Source organism: Salmo salar, chromosome ssa07, assembly GCF_905237065.1.
Source record: "Salmo salar chromosome ssa07, Ssal_v3.1, whole genome shotgun sequence".
NCBI classification, from domain to species: domain Eukaryota; kingdom Metazoa; phylum Chordata; class Actinopteri; order Salmoniformes; family Salmonidae; genus Salmo; species Salmo salar.
The window spans coordinates 22,096,136-22,120,135 of record NC_059448.1 but is presented as its reverse complement, the minus strand read 5'-3'; the positions used below and the strand labels follow the sequence as shown (position 1 = coordinate 22,120,135).

General features: G+C 41.3%; 3 protein-coding genes across 4 annotated transcripts; 2 read left to right on the top strand and 1 right to left on the bottom strand.

The window, feature by feature from the left end:
• The first annotated feature begins 2,048 nt into the window (after window positions 1-2,048).
• ponzr6 (plac8 onzin related protein 6) lies at window positions 2,049-4,928 on the top strand. Its single transcript, XM_014206940.2, has 4 exons — window positions 2,049-2,200; window positions 3,605-3,721; window positions 3,897-4,054; window positions 4,351-4,928. The coding sequence occupies exons 2-4, from the start codon at window positions 3,607-3,609 to the stop codon at window positions 4,567-4,569; spliced, it is 492 nt and encodes a 163-aa protein (XP_014062415.1). The 5' UTR covers window positions 2,049-2,200; window positions 3,605-3,606; the 3' UTR covers window positions 4,570-4,928.
• A 407-nt stretch (window positions 4,929-5,335) lies between these two features.
• LOC106608730 (RNA-binding protein 4.1) lies at window positions 5,336-8,314 on the top strand. Its single transcript, XM_014206834.2, is given in 5 exon segments — window positions 5,336-5,474; window positions 5,993-6,420; window positions 6,535-6,663; window positions 6,666-7,186; window positions 7,511-8,314. Coding segments are annotated over 4 exon segments (1,149 nt in total). The 5' UTR covers window positions 5,336-5,379; the 3' UTR covers window positions 7,163-7,186; window positions 7,511-8,314.
• Window positions 8,315-12,679: 4,365 nt separating this feature from the next.
• On the bottom strand, window positions 12,680-17,157 carry LOC100380499 (TRAF2-binding protein). Of its 2 annotated transcripts, NM_001173784.1 has the most exons (3): window positions 16,870-17,026; window positions 15,919-15,973; window positions 12,680-14,751 (listed from the first exon to the last, which is right to left on the bottom strand). In NM_001173784.1, the coding sequence occupies exon 3, from the start codon at window positions 14,690-14,692 to the stop codon at window positions 14,096-14,098; it is 597 nt and encodes a 198-aa protein (NP_001167255.1). In that variant the 5' UTR covers window positions 14,693-14,751; window positions 15,919-15,973; window positions 16,870-17,026; the 3' UTR covers window positions 12,680-14,095. The 2 variants fall into 2 exon arrangements, with proteins under 2 accessions (NP_001167255.1, XP_014062282.1); XM_014206807.2 differs by lacking the exon at window positions 15,919-15,973 and having other exon boundaries at window positions 16,870-17,157.
• Window positions 17,158-24,000: the final 6,843 nt, after the last annotated feature.

Here is a 24,000-nt window from a genome sequence, read left to right as displayed (position 1 = left end):
AAGGTGTCGAAAGCATTCCACAGGGATGCTTCCCCATGTTGACTCCAATGCTTCCCACAGTTGTGTCAAATTGGCCGGATGTTCTTTTGGTGGTGGACCATTCTTGATACACATGGGAAAATGTTGAGCGTGAAAAATCAGCGTTGCAGTTCTTGACAAAAACCAATGCGCCTGGCACCTACTATCATACCCCGTTAAAAAGCACTTAAATCTTTTGTCTTGCCCATTCACCCTCTGAATGGCACACACATACACAATGCTTGTCTCAATTATCTCAAGGCTTAAAAATCCTTCTTTAACCTGTCTCCTCCTCTTCATCTACACTGATTGAAATGGATTTAACAAGTGACATCGATAAGGGATCACAGCTTTCACCTGGATTCATCTGGTCAGTCTGTCATCAAAAGAGCAGGTGTCCTTAATGTTTTGTGCCAAGAGACCACTTTCTTTGGGCAAGCTATGTTTTCAAAACTGTTGTGTTTACATGAATTCAGATTTTTTTCCAGATGTACACAACATTCTGAAATATATGTAAACTGAACAAAAATATGAATGCAACATGTAAAGTGTTGGTCCCATGTTTCATGAGCTGAAATAAAATACATTTTCCATACGCACAAAAAGGTTATTTCTCTCAAATGTTGTGCACAAATTTGTTTACATCCCTCTTCATGAGCATTTCGCCTTTGTCAAGATAATCCATCCACCTGACAGGTGTGGCATATCAAGAAGCTGATTAAAACAGCATGATCATTAAACAAGTGCACCTTGTGCTGGGGACAATAAAGAGACACTAAACAAATGTACAGTTTTGTCACATAACACAATGCCACAAAGGTCTAAAGTTTTGAGGGAGCGTGCCATTGGCATGCTGACTGCAGGAATGATCACCAGAGCTGTTGCCAGAGAATTGAATGTTAATTTCCCTATCATAAGCCGCCTCCATCATTTTTGAGAATTTGGCATTACGTCCAACCGGCCTCACAACTGCAGGCCACGTGTAACCACTCCAGCCCAGGACCTCCGCATCCGACTTCTTCACCTGCCGGATCATCTGAGACCAGTCGTCCTCACCAGGGTCTTAACCAGTTCGGCGTCGTAACCGACTTCAGTGGGCAAATGCTCACCTTCGATGGCCTGGAGAATTGGATGAATCCCGGTTTCAACTGTACCGGGCAGATGACAGACAGCGTGCATGGCATTGTGTGGGTCAGTGGTTTGCTGATGTCAACATTGTGAACAGAGTGACCCATGGGGAGGTGGGGTTATGGTTTGGGCAGGCATAAGCTGCATTTTATTAATGGCAATTTTAATGGACGGAGATACCATGACGAGATCCTGAGGCCCATTGTGTCATTCATCCACCGCCATGACCTCATGTTTCAGCATGATAATGCATGGCCCCATGTTGCAAGAATCTGGACACAATTCCTGGAAGCTGAAAACGTCCCTGTTCCTCCATGGCCTGCAATCTCAAGAGGCATTGAGCGTGTCTGGGATGCTTCGGATGGATGTGTACGACAGCGTGTTCCAGTTCTCGCCAATATCCAGTAACTTTGCACAGCCATTGAAGAGGATTGGGAAAAGATTCTACAGACCCCAATCAACAGCCTGATCAACTCTAAGTGAAAGAGATGTGTTGCACTGTTTGAGGCAAATGATGGTCACACCAGATACTGACTGGTTTTCGGATCCACGTTCCCACCTTCTTTTTAAAGGTACAGATGCATATCTGTTTTCACTTGTCATTCATGTGCAATCCTTAGATTATGACCTAATTTATTTATTTTAATTGACTGATTTCCATATAGGAACTGTAACTCAGTAAAATCTTTGAAATTGTTGCATGTTGCGTTTATATTTTTGTTCAATGTAGATATCTTTGTTAGAAAGAATACTGTATTTCCCTTGATGTAGCGCTTCTAAATGTAAAAGATAAACTCTTACCCCACTCTCCCCTATGACAATACAAATTTCACGAGTGATAGTGACACACACACAGGTTCCACCCACCATACATTTGGTTGCCAGAGAGAACCTCAGGTATACACTAACCTGTGCTCACCTGAGATATCATTAGTTGTGTGTCGACCCATCCATCCATGTGAATTGGATTCTGTGTATCCAGCCTTGTTTTCTGCATCTCCACCCCTTCGAGACACGCCGTAGACCTGACCATCACCATCACCTCTAGAAGCAGGTAGGCTGAGATGTATTTTGTGGTTCTTTGATGATAAGACAAATGTTATTTTAATGTCATAAGTGAAAACAGACAATATTAATGATGATGTGCAATGTGAGGTATCTTTCAAGCAATTTGGAATGAAAAATAGTTTACAGAAATATAGTGGGTTAAAAGCAATATCATTTCCATTAATGTGGTTTTATCATAATCAATATAGTATATCCGGTAATTTGTATGTGAAATAAATGATGGATGTTGTCTTTGCTTTTGAAATAATAACTTTACATTCAGCTGTAGAGCTGTTGATAAGTTATAAGAGACTGAACGCTGTCATTGCATATAGTAATACTCAAAGTAAATGTTAAAGTTATCATAGCAGAAAATCTATGACATTTACAATAGATCAGAACATTAACCGCACATAAAGTTGACCCATTCTGTGAGTACCTAAACCAGTTTATAATCACACCACATTTGAACCACAACTTCAATTGTTTTGAGTGCTCCGAGAGACCAGTTCCGTAGTCTCTAAAATCCCAGACCTAGAGCAACACATAGGCAACAGCACTAGTGAATGCTAGAACATTGTTAATGTGGGAGGCAACCCGTCTGACTAGCAAAACTACCAGTTCCCTAGAGATGAATTGAAGGGGAGGAGACGTGCTTCTGTTCTTCTGTTTACTGTGAAAAGACCAGACCCGCCCCTTTGAGCCGAGTATACACATACTTCCTGACAACCAGCCTGCTACTAGAGTTTTAGATCGTCATACCAACCAATAAACACTGTTGTATTAGCTACTGACCTGCTCCCTCTGGCAATAGTGAAAGGAGATGTTGTAACGGCTGTCTGAAGAGAGAGTAGACCAAGGTGCAGCGGAGTTAGTGTTCATCATGAATATTTAATTACGTAAGAAAACGATACAAAAAACCAGACAGCCAAACAGTACTGACAGGTAACACACTGAGCAGAAACAATTACCCACAAAACCCAATGGAAAAACATGCTCCTTATGTGTGACTCCCAATCAGCAACAACGCACTTCAGCTGTGCCTGATTGGGAGCCACACACACACACGGCCCAAAACAAAGAAATACAAAAACATAGAAAAATGAACATAGAACGCCCACCCAATGTAACACCCTGGCCTAACCAAAATAAAGAACAAAAAACCCCTCTCTATGGCCAGGGCGTTACAGATGTATTTTTTTGTGATCTCAGAAGTTTAAATTCCAGGAGTATCTTAGCTGAATAGCAGAATAACCTGATAACAAAAATACATTTTAATTTAATCTGCATGACTCATGTGTATATATATTCATGTATATTATTTTCAGTTCCTCATATAACTCAACTCCATATTACCTGGGCAGATCTCTGGCAGTGCTTTTGATTTGCATTGTCCTCTGTATATCCATAGTGATGGCAGTCCAGCCTATAGTGAGCGTACAGCCAAGCATGTTTCGGTCCCCTGCTGACATAAAGACTGAGGTGTGGAGCAGCGGCATCTTTGACTGTTGTGACAACATGAATATCTGTGAGTGTATTTAATGAGTCTGTGTGTGTGTGTGTGTGTGTGTGTGTGTGTGTGTGTGTGTGTGTGTGTGTGTGTGTGTGTGTGTGTGTATGTGTGTGTGTCCGTGTGTCCATATGTGTCCATGTGTGTGCATGCGTGTGTGAGTAACTTTGTCTGTCTGTCTGTCTCTTGTCAGGTTGCTTGGGGTTCTGGTGCCCATGCTGTCAGAGATGTCAGACCAGTACAGACTTTGGAGAGTGTTTCTGTCTCCCCCTGCTGGACATTTTCATCTACTGGGTCCCAGTTTCTTCTCTGGCCCTCCGGAGCACCATGAGGGAGAGATACCGCATCCGGGTAGAGTGAAACACCCCTGACATTACTCTTCGCTGATATCGTAACATCTCCTATTATACAATTAACTAGTGCCTCATACACACAGAGCTGTCAGGTGATGCTAGACAAGATCAATAAATACATAATCATGATGACTGCAATAATAGGGCCAATGGCATATATTATATCATTGAATAATGCCAGTAGAAGAGATGTGATCATGGGAATGAAATTCACTGTATTCACATGATCTGACAACCCATCTGTCTAATTAATATCTGTCTCTTATCCTCCGCACCTACCACCACCGACTGTAGGGGACCATGTGCAATGACTGCCTCTTGGTCACCTGCTGCACCCCCTGTGCCTGGTGCCAGATGGCCCGAGAGCTGAAGTTACGTCAGCGCCCTCTCCTCCTCGTCAATGTCCCATCCCCTGTCCAGATCAACATGTATCCCCCTCAAGCCCCTCACCCCTCTATGTCTCTACAGCCTATGCCTGTAGGACTCTACCCCTCCGCGCCACAATATAGCTAGCATAAGCAAGAGATAAATGAGGGGGTTGTGGATGAATGCCATTCTAGAATGTGAAACAGGCAGCACAGCCAGCCAACAGTGCATCACATAGGTATCTGTTTAAAAAAATGATAGAAAAGCAAACACTTTTAGAGAAATCATAACATTATCAGGAAATCATAACACTATCAGAATGACAATGATTGCAATGAATGAATTAAAATATAAACGTCCTTAGTGTTTTATATAGCTTGTTAGACGCTAACACTTAAAATGACACGATTAACACAACCATGCAACTACGGTATCTGATTCATGTACCATACCAATTTTGTACTTTAGAGAATATTAATGTAATTAATAAAATATTTTAACTTTAATTGTCTGAAAATGAATTATTTGGGTGTACGTATACTGAGATGTGTGAGCACCTATTTACATTGGTTAGCACTGAGCAGCACATGGGTTGAAAAAAGAAGAGCAAAGTTGAGTCGATTTACCGGAAGATTAATTTGAAAATCACTTTGTTGTGATGGGGCCAGTTCGTTTTGAATGGGTCGGTTCCCCGGTTTAAGTGGAGAGTTCACTTAAGGGCCAATGGAATGGTCTAAAATAAATTAACTCTACCTACCAGGAGCACCGGGCCTTGTAAAACGAACTAATCCCTTTTTTCTCCTCCGTAATTTTTTATTTTTTTGCCAGTTTGTCCAATCAAGCTGCATATTTGACGGAGAATACTTTACTGGCAAGACCATTCACCAATCAAACTTGTTAGTGGGCGGGACTTGTTGCATTGTTAAAAAAAACGGACGTGAGGTTTATATCCGCTTCATGCACCTCAAACGTTTGTTTGTGGACCGCCATTATACGCATAGAAGAAGGGTTGGTGTAACGTTAACGTGTGTCGTCGTCCTAGTAGCAGTGAGGTGAGTTTGTGGAATCTTACTACAGCAATGTATTCTTTATTTCTATATTTTTATGCCAAGTTAACTGTCTGAACTTGCTTTACGATAATTGTATTGCATGAATTTGCCATTTTTATTTTGGTCGTTATATTGAACTAGCTAGTTAACTATCATAGCTAACGTCCTTAGCTAGCTAGCTAACATTAGCTAAGTTGGCTTGCTAACGTCGTTAGCCACCCAGTCGACGCTGTGATGAAGAAGGAAGTCTTGCCTACTTTCGATATTCCATAGCTAACTTTGCTTACCAGACAACAGCTTGCCAGACTTTAGAAATGTGAACTTAGACATTGAACATAGACGTTGAACAATCTTTGTCTAACTAGTATTCAGTAATTGTTCGGCCAGTTTGAATTAAGTCGCACTAGTTAGCTAGCTAACCTAACGTTAACCATTGCACTTCCTGTCCATGCCGCCCACTCGACATCACGACTTTATTTGCAGCCTAACTGGTATATTGACATGCCTCTTCTCTCTCACAGGCTCTGCGTTAACATAAAGATGGTGAAGATCTTTATTGGAAACCTTCCTAACGAGGTCGAAAAGGATGAGATTGAGGCCCTGTTTACTGAACATGGCACAGTGACAGAATGTGCAAAGTTCAAAAACTACGCGTTTGTCCACATGGATGACCGCAAGTCTGCAACCAAAGCCATCCGCAGCCTGCACCTCTTCAAGCTTCATGGCAGGCCAATCAATGTGGAGCCGAGCAGGGGGAAGAACCAGGGTCCAGTGAAACTTCATGTGGCCAATGTGGAGAAAGGAAACGGCGATGAGCTCCGCACTCTGTTCGAGGAGTATGGAACAGTGACAGAATGTGCCATCATAAAGAATTTCGCATTCATCCACATGTCCAACTCAGATGAGGCCAAGGATGCCATAAAGGGATTAGACAACACTGACTTCCAAGGTAAGAAAATTACCCTAATTTAAGATTTATGATTGAACCGTTGGAAAGTCCTGAAGTTAAATATGGACTTTGGCATGTCACTGTCTGACTGTTAATCATGGTTTTCCTCTTTAGGCAAACGGATACACGTTCAGATGTCAAAAAGCCGTCCCAGAGGGGAGGAAGAGGATTACGGCCCCCCACTAGATAGGGGTGGATACTGGCCACCACCCCGTGGCTACCCTGGGGACAGGGGGCTGCGTGAGCCCCTTATTACAGAGGTCGCATGTCAGGGGGTTACCCTGGCCCCCCTCCACCACCACCTCCCCCTAGACGAGCCCCTTACCCCCCAGAGCGTGCTTATGAGCGTGAGAGAGAAAGCTACGGGGTGGTCGATTACTATGAGAAGTACAGAGCGCGCCCTGCCCCTTACGGTGGCCTTTCAGGCTATGGAGATGATAGGCGTGTTGGCTCCATACCCCCTCCACCACCACCCCCTTCTGCCATGGTTAGGGAGCGCCTTGGGGCCTCCATCAACCCGTACGAGCGTCGCCCCCTCCCTCCTCCGTCCTCCTACTATGCCCGTGATCGCAGTCCCATCAGAAGACCCCCTCCCCCCATGCCCCCCGCAGGTAACGGCTACTCCTATGAGCGCTCTCGGCTCTCTCCTCTGTCCAGGCCAGCGATGTACAGTGTACCACGTACCAGAGACCCCTATGCTGAGAGGGTGCCTCTGCCGCCTCCTGCCCGCTACTCGTATTGAACGCACACTGGTGCTTGACTCAAGGTGAGATATCAGAAACAGGATAGTACACTATGCAATTACACTTCATATCTAGCTCACTTAAAACAATGGGGAGTGGAAGGTTTGAATTAGGGGTGACTCCTCGCATTGACGTTCAGTGTCTCGCTTAAAATACCAGACTAGAAAAGCTCCAAATGCATTGTTTCACCATATCCTTAGCTTTTTACAAACTCTCCAAATCTGCTTCAACTGAACAATGTAAAATCGTAATATGCCTTTTAAAGAATGCTGGAAGTTTTAATGAACCTCAGCGCGTTCCTCCATGAGTAAAATGCGCTTGACTTGTGTGGTTTGCTCTCTTTCCAGGGTTAAATTATCCGACAAGATCGTCGTCTCCTGATGCACGTGGCACTATACCCCCCCTTCGTCTGTGGCGTTGCGTTCACCTGCGACTTACTGGAAGATACTCTATTGCTTGCGGGCACCCATACAAAAAATACGCTTTTGTCTACGGTTTCGTCCTCTTTCTTGAACTGTTTTACATTTGTTCTGCTTGATTTTATTGTTCGAGGTTCATAAGCTGTTTTGGGGCAAAGGATAAAGGCAGAGGGGGTTACTGTATTTTTGAGGTGTTATTCTATTTTGAAATGACGCAGTACTCCTAAGGGCTCTATGTTGGCCTAAGACCTAACATAAAATTTCTTCCTTCATAAAATCATTTTCATGGATACAAACCCTCTAAACTGTGATATTCATGAAGGGACTATTTGAATGTTAATTAAATAGCAATCCATGTAATTTTGGTAAACATGAATGTTACGAAGATTCTGCAGATGTCTTTTTCAGAGCTGTATCTAGCTTCAGTTTGATTAATAAACCACACACTCATTTGCATAATCAGTCCAACAACGTGTTAGTGTAATATCGCTTTAACTGGTGTGATCTTGGTTTTGGGTGGTACTTACCAGTATTCAAGACGTTTTGCGACGCAACTGTTAGCGTAGTGATTTAACTACCTATGCAAATTTGATTTGTTAGACATTTTGTGTTTAATTATATGCCGATTTACATACCTAGATACCCCAAAGCTGCGTTTTATGTATGGTTTTCTTTTCTTTACAGATGCCATTTTTGATTTCAAAGCTTTTTAATAAACAGATTTGAACTATCGTCACTTTGAACTTCCCCATCTTTCCTCGTTATTATAGGCGCTTCATGACAATGCTCATTGCAGTCAGTGAAAGCCAATATGCAGCAGCACTAACTTAATCTATGGCATTTCGGTCCATTCTGAAAAATACGCTTTTCAATGTTTTTAATTTATATTCAAAGTAGTGGGGAAATTACCCTCTTACCATCTTTTTCTTTGCGATGGCAAATGTATAATCTCTTGCGAACTCTGAAGGTGCTTAATTTTACATTGTCACAGTTCCCATCTTTCAACCACTGCATACCCTACCATGTTCTTCACCATCATTCTCTTAAATAAATGTTATGTTTTGGCTTAGTGATCTAACTAATGCCCTCTCCCATGATACATAGGACGATAAGCCCTGGTATTCTTAGCACTTCTGCTTTTTGTAGGGTTAGAACCATGATCTGTGGATAGGTGTTGTGGACACAATGTAGGAGACGGTCGTGCTGTCTTTTGCTGTATCCTACAATATGGACATGTGGAGGTAATGTTCAATTAAGGTCATTTATACAGAACTATGATTTATTGTACTTTAAAGGTGCTACAAAGGATTTTTTTTTTTTTGCATTGTAATTTCAGGTTTTCCATAATATCTGCAGTAATAGTGGAATGATAGTGTTTCACAGTATTACATACCCGCCAGTGTTGTGATTTGCTGTGCTATTCGTCTATTGGTTTCCCCGCTGAAGCGGCACTTGTCGAAATGGGAAAGCTTTTCTGACTGGCTGTTTACCTAGTGGAAATCGCTCTCATTTCCTGGTTGGTAAAATTCTACACTGTTCGCTCAATTTCAGTTTGTGAGAAAATATTCACTGAATAGTGAAGCGACTCATTGTACAATCTAAATTGCTGTGAAAAATCTTTTCAGTGAAACAAAAGTTCAGCTTCAAACAGCTGTAAAAACTCTGTTTTTTAAATGATATTTCGCAGGGATTTAGTCAAAGTCAAACAGCTTTCCCAAATGATAGGCGAATATCACAGCCAACGCTAGCGGGTAAGTAATACTCTGAAACACTATCATTCCGCTATTAGCGGCAGATATATTATGGACATTTTCTGAAATTACAATGCAATAAAAATTCTATTTTTAGTACCTTTAAGTCCCATTTGATGACATACTTTGCCCATGCTTAGTATCTTTTTGTATCCTTTTCTATCCAACTAATTCCCATCTTATTGCTCCCATCCCCCACATCTCGGCCTCTTGTTCTTTCCTTACACAAGAGGTTGGTACGGAAGTGGAATTCTGCTAGGGAAGGTATTGTGAAATTCATTTAGCAGAATAGTGTAACCATGTAGGTATGAGTAATGAAATGTTGTACTAAATATGTACTAAATATATTTATTTTTGTAATTGTATGGATGAACAGACTTCCCCAATGCTTAGCATGTCCTTTTTAATGATACTTGCCTTCCATCCTATTTCTCCCATCTCTTCACCTCTAGGCCATGGTCTTCTTTCCAGAGGTTGGTACAGAAGTGGACTTCAGCTCCTCTTGATATTCTGACACTGCTCTTCAGGGTTATGTATGCTGTGAATGGGTGCCACCACTACCAGATCGGTCCTTATGCAGGAAGTGCAATGGCCCATCATGGTCAGACATCTCTCTGTGCCATTTTGTGTCTTAGGTTTAATGTTTCAGTGGGGAAAAGTGGGCTAAAGAGAAATCTCTTCAGGCCTCCAGAGTGGCGCAGCGGTCTAAGGCATCGCTGTGTTGCGGCGTCACTACAGCCTGGGATCGAACCCCAGGCTGTGTCACAACTGGCCGTGACCGGAAGTCCCATATGATGGCGCACAATTGGCCCAGCGTCGTCTGGGTTAGGGGAGGGTTTGGGGGTGGGGCTTTACTTGGCTCATCGTGCTCTAGCAACTCCTTGTGGCGGGCTGGGCGCCTGCAAGCTGACCTACGATCGTTAGTTGAACGGTGTTTCCTCTGACACATTGGTGCAGCTGGCTTCCGGGTTAAGCGAGCAGGTGTTGAGAAACGTGGCTTGGCAGGTCATGTTTCGGAGGACTCGACTTTCGTCTCTCCCAAGCCCGTTAAGGAGTTGCAGGAACGAGACAAGATCGCAATTGGATATCATGAAATAGGGGAGAAAATTACTTTTTTCTTTTCTTTTTTTTAATAATCTCTTATTTCTTCAGGAGGGACTTGGGCAGGACCAGCTTGAAGAAAGAATACTCTGACTGCTGCCTAATCATTCGCTGAGCAGATGACTCCTTGAGTTGAAGTGGCATCAGCAAACTGTTGTCCTTGATGCTCACCATTTCTATGTAGTCACCATTCAAAAAAAGTCATAAATTGTGAATGATTTTTACTGTTGTCATCAGTGTTGATTTTGCTTGCATGCTCAACTGCAGAAATATTACTTAAAAGCACTGATTTTCCAATGTATTTCATTTACCAATCTAACTACCAAAAATGAATAAATTATTTTTGTATAAATGATTACTTTTTCTTGAGTATGGACAAAATATCCTTTCTTGAGGCACTGTTCACATGATTATCACAGCTGTTTGATGAGATCATGGAATGGTAAAGGACTTCCTAATATAACACTGGGGAAGTACAGAGGCATTGACATGCAACACTCAATGGTGAATAACTGCATATGATGCCTGAGTAGGTGCTTTCCAGACATAAAAATACTCTAGGCTAGTCCTAGGGGACAAAGGATTTTGTTACTGTGAGCTTATTGGTCATGCTCCTGTCTGGGGATGTGGCTTACTGTTTTGCTGAAGCCCCATTTGCTGAGTGTGGCACTGGCAAGACCTGTACTGTGGCTTTCCTCAGCCTCAACCCTGCCACTGGTTTGCCCTGGTTCCTCACTATACCCTTTGAGACCTGGGTTCATGACTCTGGAGTCTTATCTATTCCTGTCAGTCGGGTGATGTAACCCTGGCTTGTTTGGAGCTGGGGTGCAGGGAGAACTTGACAGTGAGGCTAGGGGAGGTGGAGGTGTTTACATCAGGGGTGCATGGCAGGGTTGCAATCGCTGTGGCGAACTTGGAGAGGGTTGAGTGAGTGAAGTGTGTAATTGCATAAATGCTGGTAAGAAAGAAGATATGATATTAATAATACATTGATACCACTGTTTTGATTTTGCTACTCCCTCTGACAGAAAGAGTTGTAGTGTCATGTTACACACTCTGAGAAGTGCTATTTCCTAGTTTCCTCTATCCTTTACCTAGGTTGTGCTATACACACTATGTGAGCACAGGAGAGGGGAAGCCCGGGGAAGCTCTTCCATGTGGGATGGTTCAGAGACGTCTAGAGAGGAGGTTGCAAGTTTTCTCCATTGTCCGGGGCCCAGAGCTCATAGTGACATGTCGGCAGGACTGCCCGACCTCTCGTCGGCATGACGACCATGATGTTCCCACTCTACAACGATGCTCCACCTGTCACTCCTGAAGCCTGTTGACGTCACCACCTCCTTGGACATTGCTTACGTGTCCCTCTGTCTCTGTGTACAGGTGAGCTGATGGTCCTTTCCACTTCAGGGGCTCTTTAGTAAGGTCATATTAAGGGAGCGCCGTCATCACACCAATCAACACATCTATAATGGCTTATTTGTGAACATGATGTATAACTGGATATTTCTGAGCCCACTAGCCACTTGTTATAACTCACTCTTTTTATTTCTGTCCACAGCCCTGTATACGGGGAACGAGATGCATAGCCTCTAACCAAGTTGGACCTTCTCCAAAAAAACAGAACCCACTCCCTGGATCACTCACATGGGGGAAACAGCTACCTCATCCACCGGTCCTCTCCGTTCAACTCTGGGGTTTATCGCTGTTTCCAGGGGGGGGCGGCTGACAGGGGGTTACCTCCTGCGGATGGATGAGCACACGAGAACTGATAGGACCAAGCCCAAGTCCAGATGAGCCATACCTTCCTCAGAGCTAGTGGCCCTTTGCCTGGCTACCCACACGCCTCGATCAGGCCAAATGGCACGCTACTTCTCCACACATTTCTGGATCTACAGTGCATTCGGAAAGTATTCAGACCCCTTGACTTTTTCCAAATGTTACGTTACAGCCTTATTCTAAAATGGATGAAATAGTTTTTTTCCCCCCTTATCAATCTTGTGTGTAGATTGCTGAGAATTGTTATTTATTTAATCAATTTTAGAATAAGGCTGTTACCTAACAAAATGTGGGAAAAGTCAAGGGGTCTGAATACAACCCCGAAGCCACTGTATGTACCTCCCTGACCCTTCACCAAATGCAAACACATTCAGTGCCGTCTGATTGGTCCAGAAACCTTGGTGCCTTGCAAATAAAAGTTTAATTACTTGTTAAAGGCTTTGGAAGTATACGACGTGTAACACAATAATCAAATAAAAACATTTTTATTATTATAGTCAACATTTACAAAACAGTTACAAAACCATATGATCCTTCCCCATCTTTCATTGAACACTGATACTTGAACTACATGAAAAAGGGCAATATTCAAAAGCTTTAGTTTCACATTTTATATAATAACGTAACAGTCTTAGTAACACTTGCAGAGTGATATGAAAAACTACACTTGAGGTCCCAATGGCTTGGCGCTACATACAGTCAACAGTATGATTAAGTTTAAACATTCTGTAATCTCAGTTACCCAGAAGTAAAATTATTGTTAAAGTGTGTCACTTCCTGTCCACAAGAGATTATACAATGTTTAACATGAATATTGTGGGATAGGGGGCAGTATTTAAATGTCCGGATGAAAAGTGTGCCCAAAGTAAACTGCCTGTTACTCAGGCCCAGAAGCTAGGATATGCATATAATAGATTTGGATAGAAAACACTCTAAAGTTTCCAAAACTGTTAAAATAATGTCTGAGTATAACAGAACTGATTTGGCAGGCGAAACCCCGAGGACAAACCATCCAGGGGGAAAAGAAATTGAGGTCATAGTATTTCATAATGGGTTTCTATTGAAAGCACTATTTAATAGGAACCTGGTTTCAGTTCCTATGGCTTCCACTAGATGTTACCAGTCTTTAGAAATTGGTTGATGTTTTTCTTTTGAGAAATGAAGAAGTAGGGCTGTTCATTGTAAGTGTCACTCCAAGTGGACTCTATTGTTTGGTGCACGTGAACTGGAATGCGCTTCACATTGTTTTTATCCGGTATTGGAAACAGTTTTTCCCGTCTTTAATTTTAGAGATTATTTACATTTTAGGATACCAGAGGTTGGATTAGGAACGCTGTTTGAAATGTTTGGACCAAGTTTACAGGTAACTTATTAGATACTTTGTAGTCATGTTGGGCGAGTTGGAACCGGTGTATTTCTGAATCAAACGCGCCCAAAAAAATGACATTTTGGGGATATAAAGAAGGAATTTATCGAACAAAATGACCATTTGTGATGTTTCTGGGTCATTTTTGGAGTGCCAACAGAAGAAGATCTTCAAAGGTAAGGCATGAATTATATCGCTATTTCTGACTTTTGTGTCGCCACCCGCCTGGTTGAAAATGATTTTCATGTGTTTGTATGCGGGGCGCTGTCCTCAGATAATCGCATGGTCTGCTTTCGCCGTAAAGCCTTTTTGAAATCAGACACTGCGGCTGAATTAACAAGAAGTTAAGCGTTATTTTGATGTATTACACGTATGAATCTTGAAATGTCTGTAGTTTGAATTTGGCGCTCTGCAATTTCACTGGATGTTGTCCAATCGATCCCGCTAAAGGGATTGGCGCACGAAGGGATCACTAACAGGTTAAAGACAACTGCTACTAGGTAAAGAGAAAATCATTGTCTATGAGAGAAACATACTGCATGATTGGTACATTATTGTCTCATCCATCTCTATCGGCCCATGGCTCATGAGTGGTGGGATGCCATTGGTTGAATGGTCTGAGCCTGTATCCATGATGGGAACCATACTTGGCACGCCCACCTCTCTGGAAGGGGGCACTGCCAGCACCCCAAACTGCACCTCAAAGCTCCCCTTTGCCTCTCCATTCTCACGACGTATCAGCACCTCATACTCCCCGAACCGGACCAGGGCCTTATTTGGCAGCTCTGCCCTCTCCAGGTACCCCAACTCCGACCCGTTGACCGTCACGTGTCCCTTCTGGCTCAGGTTCTGCACAGAGAACAGCATGTTGGGGCTGTTGGCGGTGAGGTAGGCCTGCAAGGCCAGCTGCTTGCGGGAGACCCGTGGGTCTGCCAGGGCAAAGGTGCAGCCGTGGGCGTCCCGGCCCAGCCTCAGGGGGTCCTCAGCTGGGTGCTTGTGCCTGGCGTCCAGGGGCAGCAGGCGGTAAAGAGCCTTAGAGGCCTGCTGGGGGTGGTAGAGCTGGATCTGGAGGCAGGTCATCAGCTCCTCTGTTTCCATGGTGTGAGACAGCTCCATGATGGGTGTTATGATGGCTTATCCAATTGAAAGGATGCTGACTTTCAGTTTCAATTGGTCTGAAAGAAAAACAGATAATTATTAAATTGACTACTTTTTGTTATTCTGGCACTAAATAAGTCTTATTACTAGAAATAGAACAACAGCTCAGACAGAGGGTACTGAAGTTAAAAACATTTCATTCTATTGCACAATTCCATAGGGAGAAATGTCAGGGTATTTCCATAAAGCAGTAGAAAATCTCTTGTTTTGTTAACACTTTCAGTTCTCATTTTAAGGAAGACTTGTCAGAATTGCATCATCATTCCACACACCCAGCCTCAGTCAGCATTTCCTCTAAAACTTTCACTGGATGAAAGTAATTTCACTGTGCTATGAATGTAGCCTATTTATATGGGTCGTTCCACTAAATGAGTGCCTTTTGCCTTAGATATTTTAAGTAGAAATTGTGCACCAATGCTGAATTTTAAAAGCCTGTTATATTAAATGAAGTGCTCTTTACTATAGACCACATGGAAAACACAATACATCAAAAACAAATGTATGAAGACTTGCTAAAGTGCTAATATTCAGAATTTTGACATGTTCCACTGCATCCTCTACACTCTTAGAAAAAAAGGTGCTATATAGAACCTAAAAGGGTTATTTGGCTATCGCCACAGGAGAACCCTTTGTAGACCCCTTTTTGGTTCCAGGTAAAACCCATTTGGTTCCAGGTAGAACCCATTTGAGTTCCATGTAGAACCCTTTACACAGAGAGTTCTACATGGAACCCAAAATAGTTATACCTGGAACCAAAAAGGCTTCTTCCAGGAACCAAAAAGGGTTATTCTATGGGGATAGCCGAAGAACCCTTTTGGAACCCACTTCAGCCCAACATTTATCCATGTTTTCACCATCATTGGCTAGGTTTCCATCCAATTGGCGACATATTTTAATGCAAATATTATACAATCTGCATAAAGAAAATATTGTTTGTGAATTTTCCCACTAGTGGTGAGCTTCCACCAAAAATACTTATTGCAGATAAAAATCAGTGCCTGATGAGTGTAACAGTGTTGCTTACCTCCCTCTCCGGTTACAATAGCTCACACAAAATTTACATTTTTTTTTTTTTTTTTTCATGTACCGAATAAAAATCTAAAGTTCAATGTGGTTCCATCACATTTTCAACTCTATCGATAGTTTTGTCACAAAAACGGTTATGTTAAATTAAATGTGCTTACTGTGGTCTTGGCATGTATGCTCTAGCCAACAGCTCGCAGATACAGTGCAGGTTGCCTGTGCGGGTAAAATACATGATGAGATTATTATGGAAAAGAGCGAGAATATTTGTCATACAGCAGTCAAGCATTGATCATCATGTCACCAGAATAAGACCCTCGATATTTATCGGAAATGGAAAGGAGCAACAAACTCACCACCGTGCACATTCACCACCCTGTGAAATTCATCCTAATTTATTTCATCTGTAGTTCAATAAACTGGATGGTTTCCCGAATCGTAATGGGTGGACCACACAACATATCATCGTGTGACTCCCAAGTTTACGTCGATATGATGGTTATTATATCAATATTTGCTCATAAAGGTGTTTCCACTGTCATTTCTCGAATAATAATTGTTACTGTCACAAAATGTTCCCACAGGGTGATTTTAAATTGAAGTCGTCAACTTTATTTGGCACTTAATAGGTACTCCCCACTCCACGCGACATCAATGGTTGTCGAATTATGGGCGATATCAGGACCGTCGTGGCCATTATTTCTCCCCAAAAATAGTCGTCCGAAATTGGGCAAATTGGTCCGTCCATTTTAGCCGAAGTTCAGTCTACCATATTATAATCATTTTAACAATATAACAATACAATTCGTTGAAATAAAACGTTATTTCTTTATATATATATATATATTACACTACTCAAAAGACACCTAATTGGTGGAACAACCCATACTCAGACAGTTTAGGAAACAGTTTTTCACAAAAGCCAGTCTACTATATTGTCAGAAGTGAAGAATTTGTTCGATCTGCAACATTCTTGCACACGTTTTTCTAGAGCTCTAATAACATGACTAGACTAGTCTAAGATTTTACTGATATTGAAATGTCATGACATTCAATCAAACAACAAAACCATTCTGAATGTTCACTTCCAAACTTTCTAGGCTATATCTTACCTGTAAAATTAGGTAGTTGTAGCAATTGTACACGCAGCGTCTGCAAAGATCAGACTACATACAGTAAGTATGCGGTCTCTAACTGTTGACTTGTTTACTTGAACGGGTACAACAACTATTGCCTGCCTACTGGCGCACCGACCTTTGTGCGAACTATAATGGGTGTCGGAGGATAGTAACAAAGATATGCTCTCTCTATGATAGTACAACAGAGTATCTAAACCATACTGTACTGTGATAATACTGCCGAGAGCAAAACAACAGGAAGGGGATGGCCGTTGAGTCAGCAAGCACGCGCTCCACCATTCATGGTTTTGACTAGATGGGATACAGTTTTTGTCAGATTTGACTTTTTGTAACAGGTTAGGAGAATTTATGCAACAGTTTATGAGAATTAACGTATCAGGTTAGAATAATTAGGTTAAGGTTAGGAAAAGGGTTAGTGTTAGCTAAAATGCACAAAAGGTCAACATTTGACGTTCATTTGACAAAAGCTGTATACCTTCTAGCCTTGATCATATTACATCGCACCACCGTTGACAGTGAATAGCTGCTTGCCTTGGGAAATTCCAGAATTCCCAAATAGCGCCATCTCTTTAGGGAAGGTCTGTTTATGCTTTCAGTTTTGCAGGCTCCATGCAACTTCCTTACGACTTTCAGTAACCCCATACGGAAAAGTTATATATGACCTTATATATCAGCAAGGGAAGATTCTGAAAATGACAACTCTCAATGGGGGGACGGGGGGGGGGGGGACGACGACGACGACAGTACAGCAGTTGGTGGATGCCAGGAAGAGGCTAGAGATGCCCAAAGATATAAAATCATTCATAATGTCTCTTATGCAGAGGCATCAAGGCAGATTGGTTTAACTATTAGGCAGAATTATGGAGCTAATAGGGCTAAACCTTGAATAAGTGGACCTACTGTAAGAAATGTTACTTATGTTGGTCCAGACACGGATAGGATACCTGTTCAGAAATCTTGCGCTCACAAATATCTGTTGTTTCAAAGGACACCTTAATAGTTAATCAGATTGACTTTTTTTTAGCCTTCATTGGAAAGGTTATCAACCTGCCCACGTTTGTGGAAAGAAGAACTGCCAAGTTGAAGATTGTGGAAGCAGCTACAGAGTTTTTAGGAGTAACAGATGTTACTGTCGCCATGATTGTTGATATGTTGACTCCTAATAATACTAATGATGGAATGTCTCAGTATGATTATAATTAGTGTTATGGTTTTTGTTATCCATCAGTGTTAAGCTTAGAAGTCTTATTTCTAACGGTCAGGGGTTTGTAACAAATATGTAATAGATTTAGAGATCAAACCTGAAGTGATATGTGTTCAAGAAACATGGCATTTACATCTTGATTTTATTATTCCTGGTTATTTCTCAATCAGATCTGATAGATCAACTGGACATGGTGGTGGGTGTGTTAAGTTCATAAGGGAAGGTCTTGTATATCGTAATATAACTGTGCCATCTGAATATGAATGTGTGATGGTGGAAATCTATAGTGCATGTAGTAATATTAAGTGGCACAATTTTTACAACCCTTGTCGTCAACTATCTGTAGCGATGTTTCATGAAATATCAGGAAAATTGGGACTAGAGAGATATGGTTCACCGACTTTAATGCACATAGTAGTTTATTGGGAAGCACACATACAGATGCTAATGGTACTATTGTGGAAGATATGAGCATTAGTATGGCTTAACGATGGATGTGGTACAAGAGTTGATGTTGTTAGAGGGGTTATATCCTGCCTGGACCTCACAATGGCTTCTAACTCTATTGCATTTATGTATGAATGGAATATAATGAATGTGTCATGCCCTGATCTGTTTCACCTGTCCTTGTGCTTGTCTCCATCCCCCTCCAGGTGTCGCCCATCTTCCCCTGGGTACTTATACCTGGGTTCTCTGTTTGTCTGTTGCCAGTTTGTCTTGTTTGTTCAGGGCAACCAGCGTTTTGTCTCAGCTCCTGCTTTTCCCCAGTCTCTCTTTTTCTCGCCCTCCTGGTTTTGACCCTTACCTGTCCTGACTCTGAGCCTGCCTGCTGTCCTGTGCCCCTACTCTGGATTACCGACCTCTGCCTGACCTGACCCTGGGCCTGCCTGCCGTCCTGTACCTCGGGCCCCACTACTCTGGATTATCGATCCCTGCCTGCCTTGACCTGTCGTTTGCCTGCCCCTGTTATTGCAATAAACATTGTTACTTAAACACAGTCTGCACTTGGGTCTTACCTGATAGTATGATTCTACTGTTGGAAGTGATCATTTCCCGATTTCATGGACCATGAACTTTGATGTTACTATTCCAGATAGGGTAACATTCAGAAGATGGTGCTTTCAAAAAGAAGATTGGGAAAAGTTGGGTAGTCATTGCTTAAAGTCTGTTGGACAGTTTATGTATGTGCTGTCTCTGTGACCAATCTGATTTTAAGTGCTGCGAATGTATATGTGCCCGTGAGTGAAGTGGGTGAGAAAAGGAAGGTGGCTTCTTGGTGGACTGAAGAGGGCACTGCAGTTATTCAAGAAAGAAATAGGGCTTACAGAGTGTTGCGTAGGAATATGACTCCTGAGAATCTAGTAGATTTCCAAAGGAAGAGAGCTTTAGTACATAGGGTCCTTAAGTCTGTCAAGAGAAATGTATGGAGACAGATCTGCTCTACAATAGGCAGAGGTACTGAGCTGGGGGATGTATGGTCTATGTTGAAGAAGATGACTGGAAGAAGCAAGTATCTCGAATTCCATTTTGGTTGTGGGTCAGAAAATGGACATAACTGTTAAAGAAAAAGCAGATTTGTTGGGGAAGACATTTGCTAGGGTACATAGTGGGGTTACTTTGGCTGAAGTATATAAGCAACGCAGGTGTGCGATTTTAAATGCTCATGTTAATGTGTATAAGAAAAGGGATACTGTTGAATTTTCTTTGGATGCTGTTTTTACCATACATGACATGCGTTCAGCCTTGATAGGCTGTGGATTTCCAGCCCCAGGTCATGATCAGTTGTGCCATGTAATGTTTAAGCATCTACCTGATGAGGTCATACATGTTCTCCTGGAATTATTTAATACAATTTGGAGTGAGGGGGTTATACCTTCTGGTTGGAAACGTGGAGTAATATTATCTTTTGTAAAGCCTGGTAAGAACCCTTCATGTGCTGATTAGTTATAGACCAATAGCACTGACCTCTAACTTGTGTAATCTGATGGAAAAGATGAGTCAATAAATTGTCATATTTCCTGGAACATAGAGGTTTATAGAGTCAATGTCAAAGTGGATTCCGTAAAGGTAGATCTACTTTGGAAGCATTAATAAAGGTGAGCAATGAAGTAAAAAAAAAAAAATACTCTGGTGATGAAAGAAGTAATGGCTGTCTTTTTTACATTGAAAAGGCTTATGACACTATATGGAGAGAAGGCCTACTGATTAAGATGGTTAAGATGGCCTTCTTATTTATTCGCTCTTTTAGAGTTAAAATAGGATCCATTTTATCTGATGCCTATGGAATTGACAATGGTATTCCTCAAGGCAGTGCAATCAGTCCTATTTTGTTCAATATTATGATTAGCGATGTGTTTTCGAATGTACAGTTGAAGTCAGAAGTTTACATGCACCTAAGCCAAGTACATTTAAACTCAGTTTTTCACAATTCCTGACATTTAATGAAAAGTACAAATTCCCTGTCTTAGGTCAGTTAGGATCACCACTTTATTTTAAGAATGTGAAATGTAGAGTGATTTATTTCAGCTTTTATTTCTTTCATCACATTCCCAGTGGGTCAGAAGTTTACATACACTCAATTAGTATTTGGTAGCATTGCCTTTAAATATTTTACCTTGGGTCAAACATTTCGGGTAGCCTTCCACAACCTTCCCACAATAAGTTGGGTGAATGTTGGCCCATTCCTCCTGACAGAGCTGGTGTAACTGAGTCAGGCCTACAAACCTGACTCAGTTACACCAGCTCTGTCAGGGGGAATGGGCCAAAATTTACACAACTTATTGTGGGAAGGGTTTGGAAGGCTACCCGAAATGTTAAACCCAAGGTAAACAATTTAAAGGCAATGCTACCAAGTACTAATTGAGTGTATGTAAACCTCTGACCCACTGGGAATGTGATGAAAAAAATAAAAGCTGAAATAAATCATTCTCTACTATTATTCTGACATTTCACATTCTTAAAATAAAGTGGTGATTCTAACTGACCTAAGACAGGAAATATTTACTAGGATTAAATGTCAGGAATTGTGAAACAGTTTAAATGTATTTGGCTAAGGTGTATGTAAACTTCTGACTTCAACTGTACTTCAAATATTTTTGTTGTTGTCTGTGTCGTTAAATGGCTCATTACAGAAAGAATGGTGACTATTTTTCCAGACACTGACATGGCTTAAAGGAATACTGCGAGATTGATGTTTTTCTATTTACCCAGAGTCATACAAACTCATGAAAACCATTTTTATGTCTCTGCGTGCCATTTGGAGATTGAAGTTAGCATGTTATTATTTTAGCGCTATTACTGGAAGTCTCCCACAGAGGCCAGCTTCTCACAAAAACAAGGAAATATATCTATCTACTATAAATCTGGGTGGTTGGTCATTTATAGTCTAACAAAGCCGACAGTACTTTTTAAAAGGAAAAAAAGTGATTGACCCTCGGGCACCTCAAAAATTGATCCAAGTATTCACTAATGCATACAACTTGGAGTATCAAAAAAACAATTTCAAATCTTTACCTGTTTTTTCTATCCTCAAAGAAACACTCTGCAAAATATATTAAACAGAAATGGGAGGAGGAAATTAACCTTCAAATAACTGATGAAACGTGGTTGAACATATTTATGAATCAATTAAGCTCTACCAACTCAAGGTCTTGGAGAAAATTATGTTGGAAGAATGTTATACGTTTCTTCATAACACCGAAACTGAAATCAAAACAGACTGGCTCCCAACATCCTTGTTGGAGAGAATGCGGGCTATCAAGGGCGGATCACTCTCATATCTTCTGGTCTTGCTCCACAATTTAAAGTTACTGGGGAAAAATTAGATCTAACATTGGAACAATAATGGGTTTTGACATAGAACAAACATGAATTTCTTTGTACTTGGGTGAAATACCTGATAACTTACACAATAGAGACAAGTACCTGTTGAAAGTCCTACTGGAAGCCAGTAAAACGGCTATCACTAGGAAATGGCTACATAAAAAGACCCAGCCTCGTGACACAATGGGTAGACATTGTAAAATAAATACACTATATGGAGCGTATAACCTTTGCTTTAAGAACACATGAGGAGAGAGGCCAGGAATACTGGGTTTCGTACTTGACAATTGTCTAATTCAAAGATGTTACTGTAACTAATCTGATGTACGTATGATGTGTGCTGTACCTGCCAGACCTTTTTTTGTGTGTTCTTCAATAAAAAAATTAAGTATATAAAAAAAGCTGTACCTAGTAATCAATATTTAATAAAATGTGTTAATTTGACTGATAATCATAAACAAGATTCAAATCAAATTGTATTGTCACATGCGCCAAAAACAACAGTGAAATGCTTACAAGCCCTAACCAACAATGCAGTTAAAAAATACAAATAAGAAATAAAAGTAACAAATAATTAAAGAGCAGCAGTAAAATAACAATAGGAAGGCTATATACAGGGGGTACCGTAACAGAGCCAATGAGCAGGGGCACCGGTTAGTCGAGGTAATTGAGGTAATATGTACATGTAGGTAGAGTTATTAAAGTGACTATGCATAGATAATAACAGAGAGTAGCAGCAGTGTAAAAGAGGGGGCGGGGGGTGCAAATAGTCTGGGCAGCCACTTCTTCATTCTCTGTTCCATTGGCGCATAGAGATGTATAGAGATTGGAACATTGTATCTGTCTCATGGCGTCTAAGTGCACAGGCAGCACCATTGAAACCAATGCAACGTTGCAAACTGCTGGCTACTGTACCGGCAGACATTCAGCAATTGTGCTAAGCTAACAATATGCTATCTTCAATAATGTCCTAACTGCACACAGAGACAAAAAAAAAAGGTATTCATGAGTTCATCTGACTCCTAAATCTCAAAATCTTGCAGTATACCTTTGAAAAGTAATACCCCATAACAGGGTTGGGGTCAATTTCAATACAACAAATGTATGATGTTGAAGGGATAGTTCACTTTTTTGAAACCTTATAGTCAGATGGCTAGCAAAAAAACTATATGGGTCATGGGGGCAATTAGACAAAGTTAAATGTTTGTGGCCAAAAAGTATTGCAGAGGATAACTTGGATATTGAAAACATTGTTCATTATATTTCATAGTCACCAATAAAAGTTAATCTGCAATATTCTCTGACATTTAAAATAGATCAAGCAATGGCTAAAACAATACTACACCACAATTTCTGACATCTGCATACAGATTTTTTCATAATTCACCCACAGATATTAGAAAGACTGGGACACAGAGTATATAAAGGCCCATTGTTTTATTTGATTAATGATTAATAAGAGTGGTGATGGGGTAGATACTCATCAAGGACCTCTGAGCACAGAAGGTGCTCTGGAACGAAGTGGCCCTCTTGAAGAGTCGTGTAATGGGTCAGATCAACAGTGGAGAGAATTAGCGCATTACAACTTAATCAATTTGAGATTTTAAAATAAAATTAGAAAAGGAATTAGAAAAGGACATTCTTAGAGAGACATTGCGGACTCAGCTGGCTAAAAGTATTTCCATGGTACTAGTTTAATAATTTTACGAGGTTTTCAGAAAAGAGCAACTTGCTCATATAAATACTTTGCATCCTTCTCCACCACAGCGGTCAGGGGCATATTTTAGGACTTTCAAGAGGGCCCGCAACACAATCAATCTCCTGAGTTTTCTGGCTTTTCATGACACCTACTGTAAGCATAAAAAGAGAAGAAACTAAATTAACGAGTGGCAAAATGTTGTCATGCACGACACGACAGAACAGTAACATACACAGTAAATTGTTTCTAACAGTCTGAATATACTAAAAGTGCTATCAACGGCATGTTTGTGTAACCGATGTGAAATGGCTAGTTAGTTAGCGGTGGTGCGCGCTAATAGCGCTTCAATCGGTGACGTCACTCGCTCTGAGACTTGAAG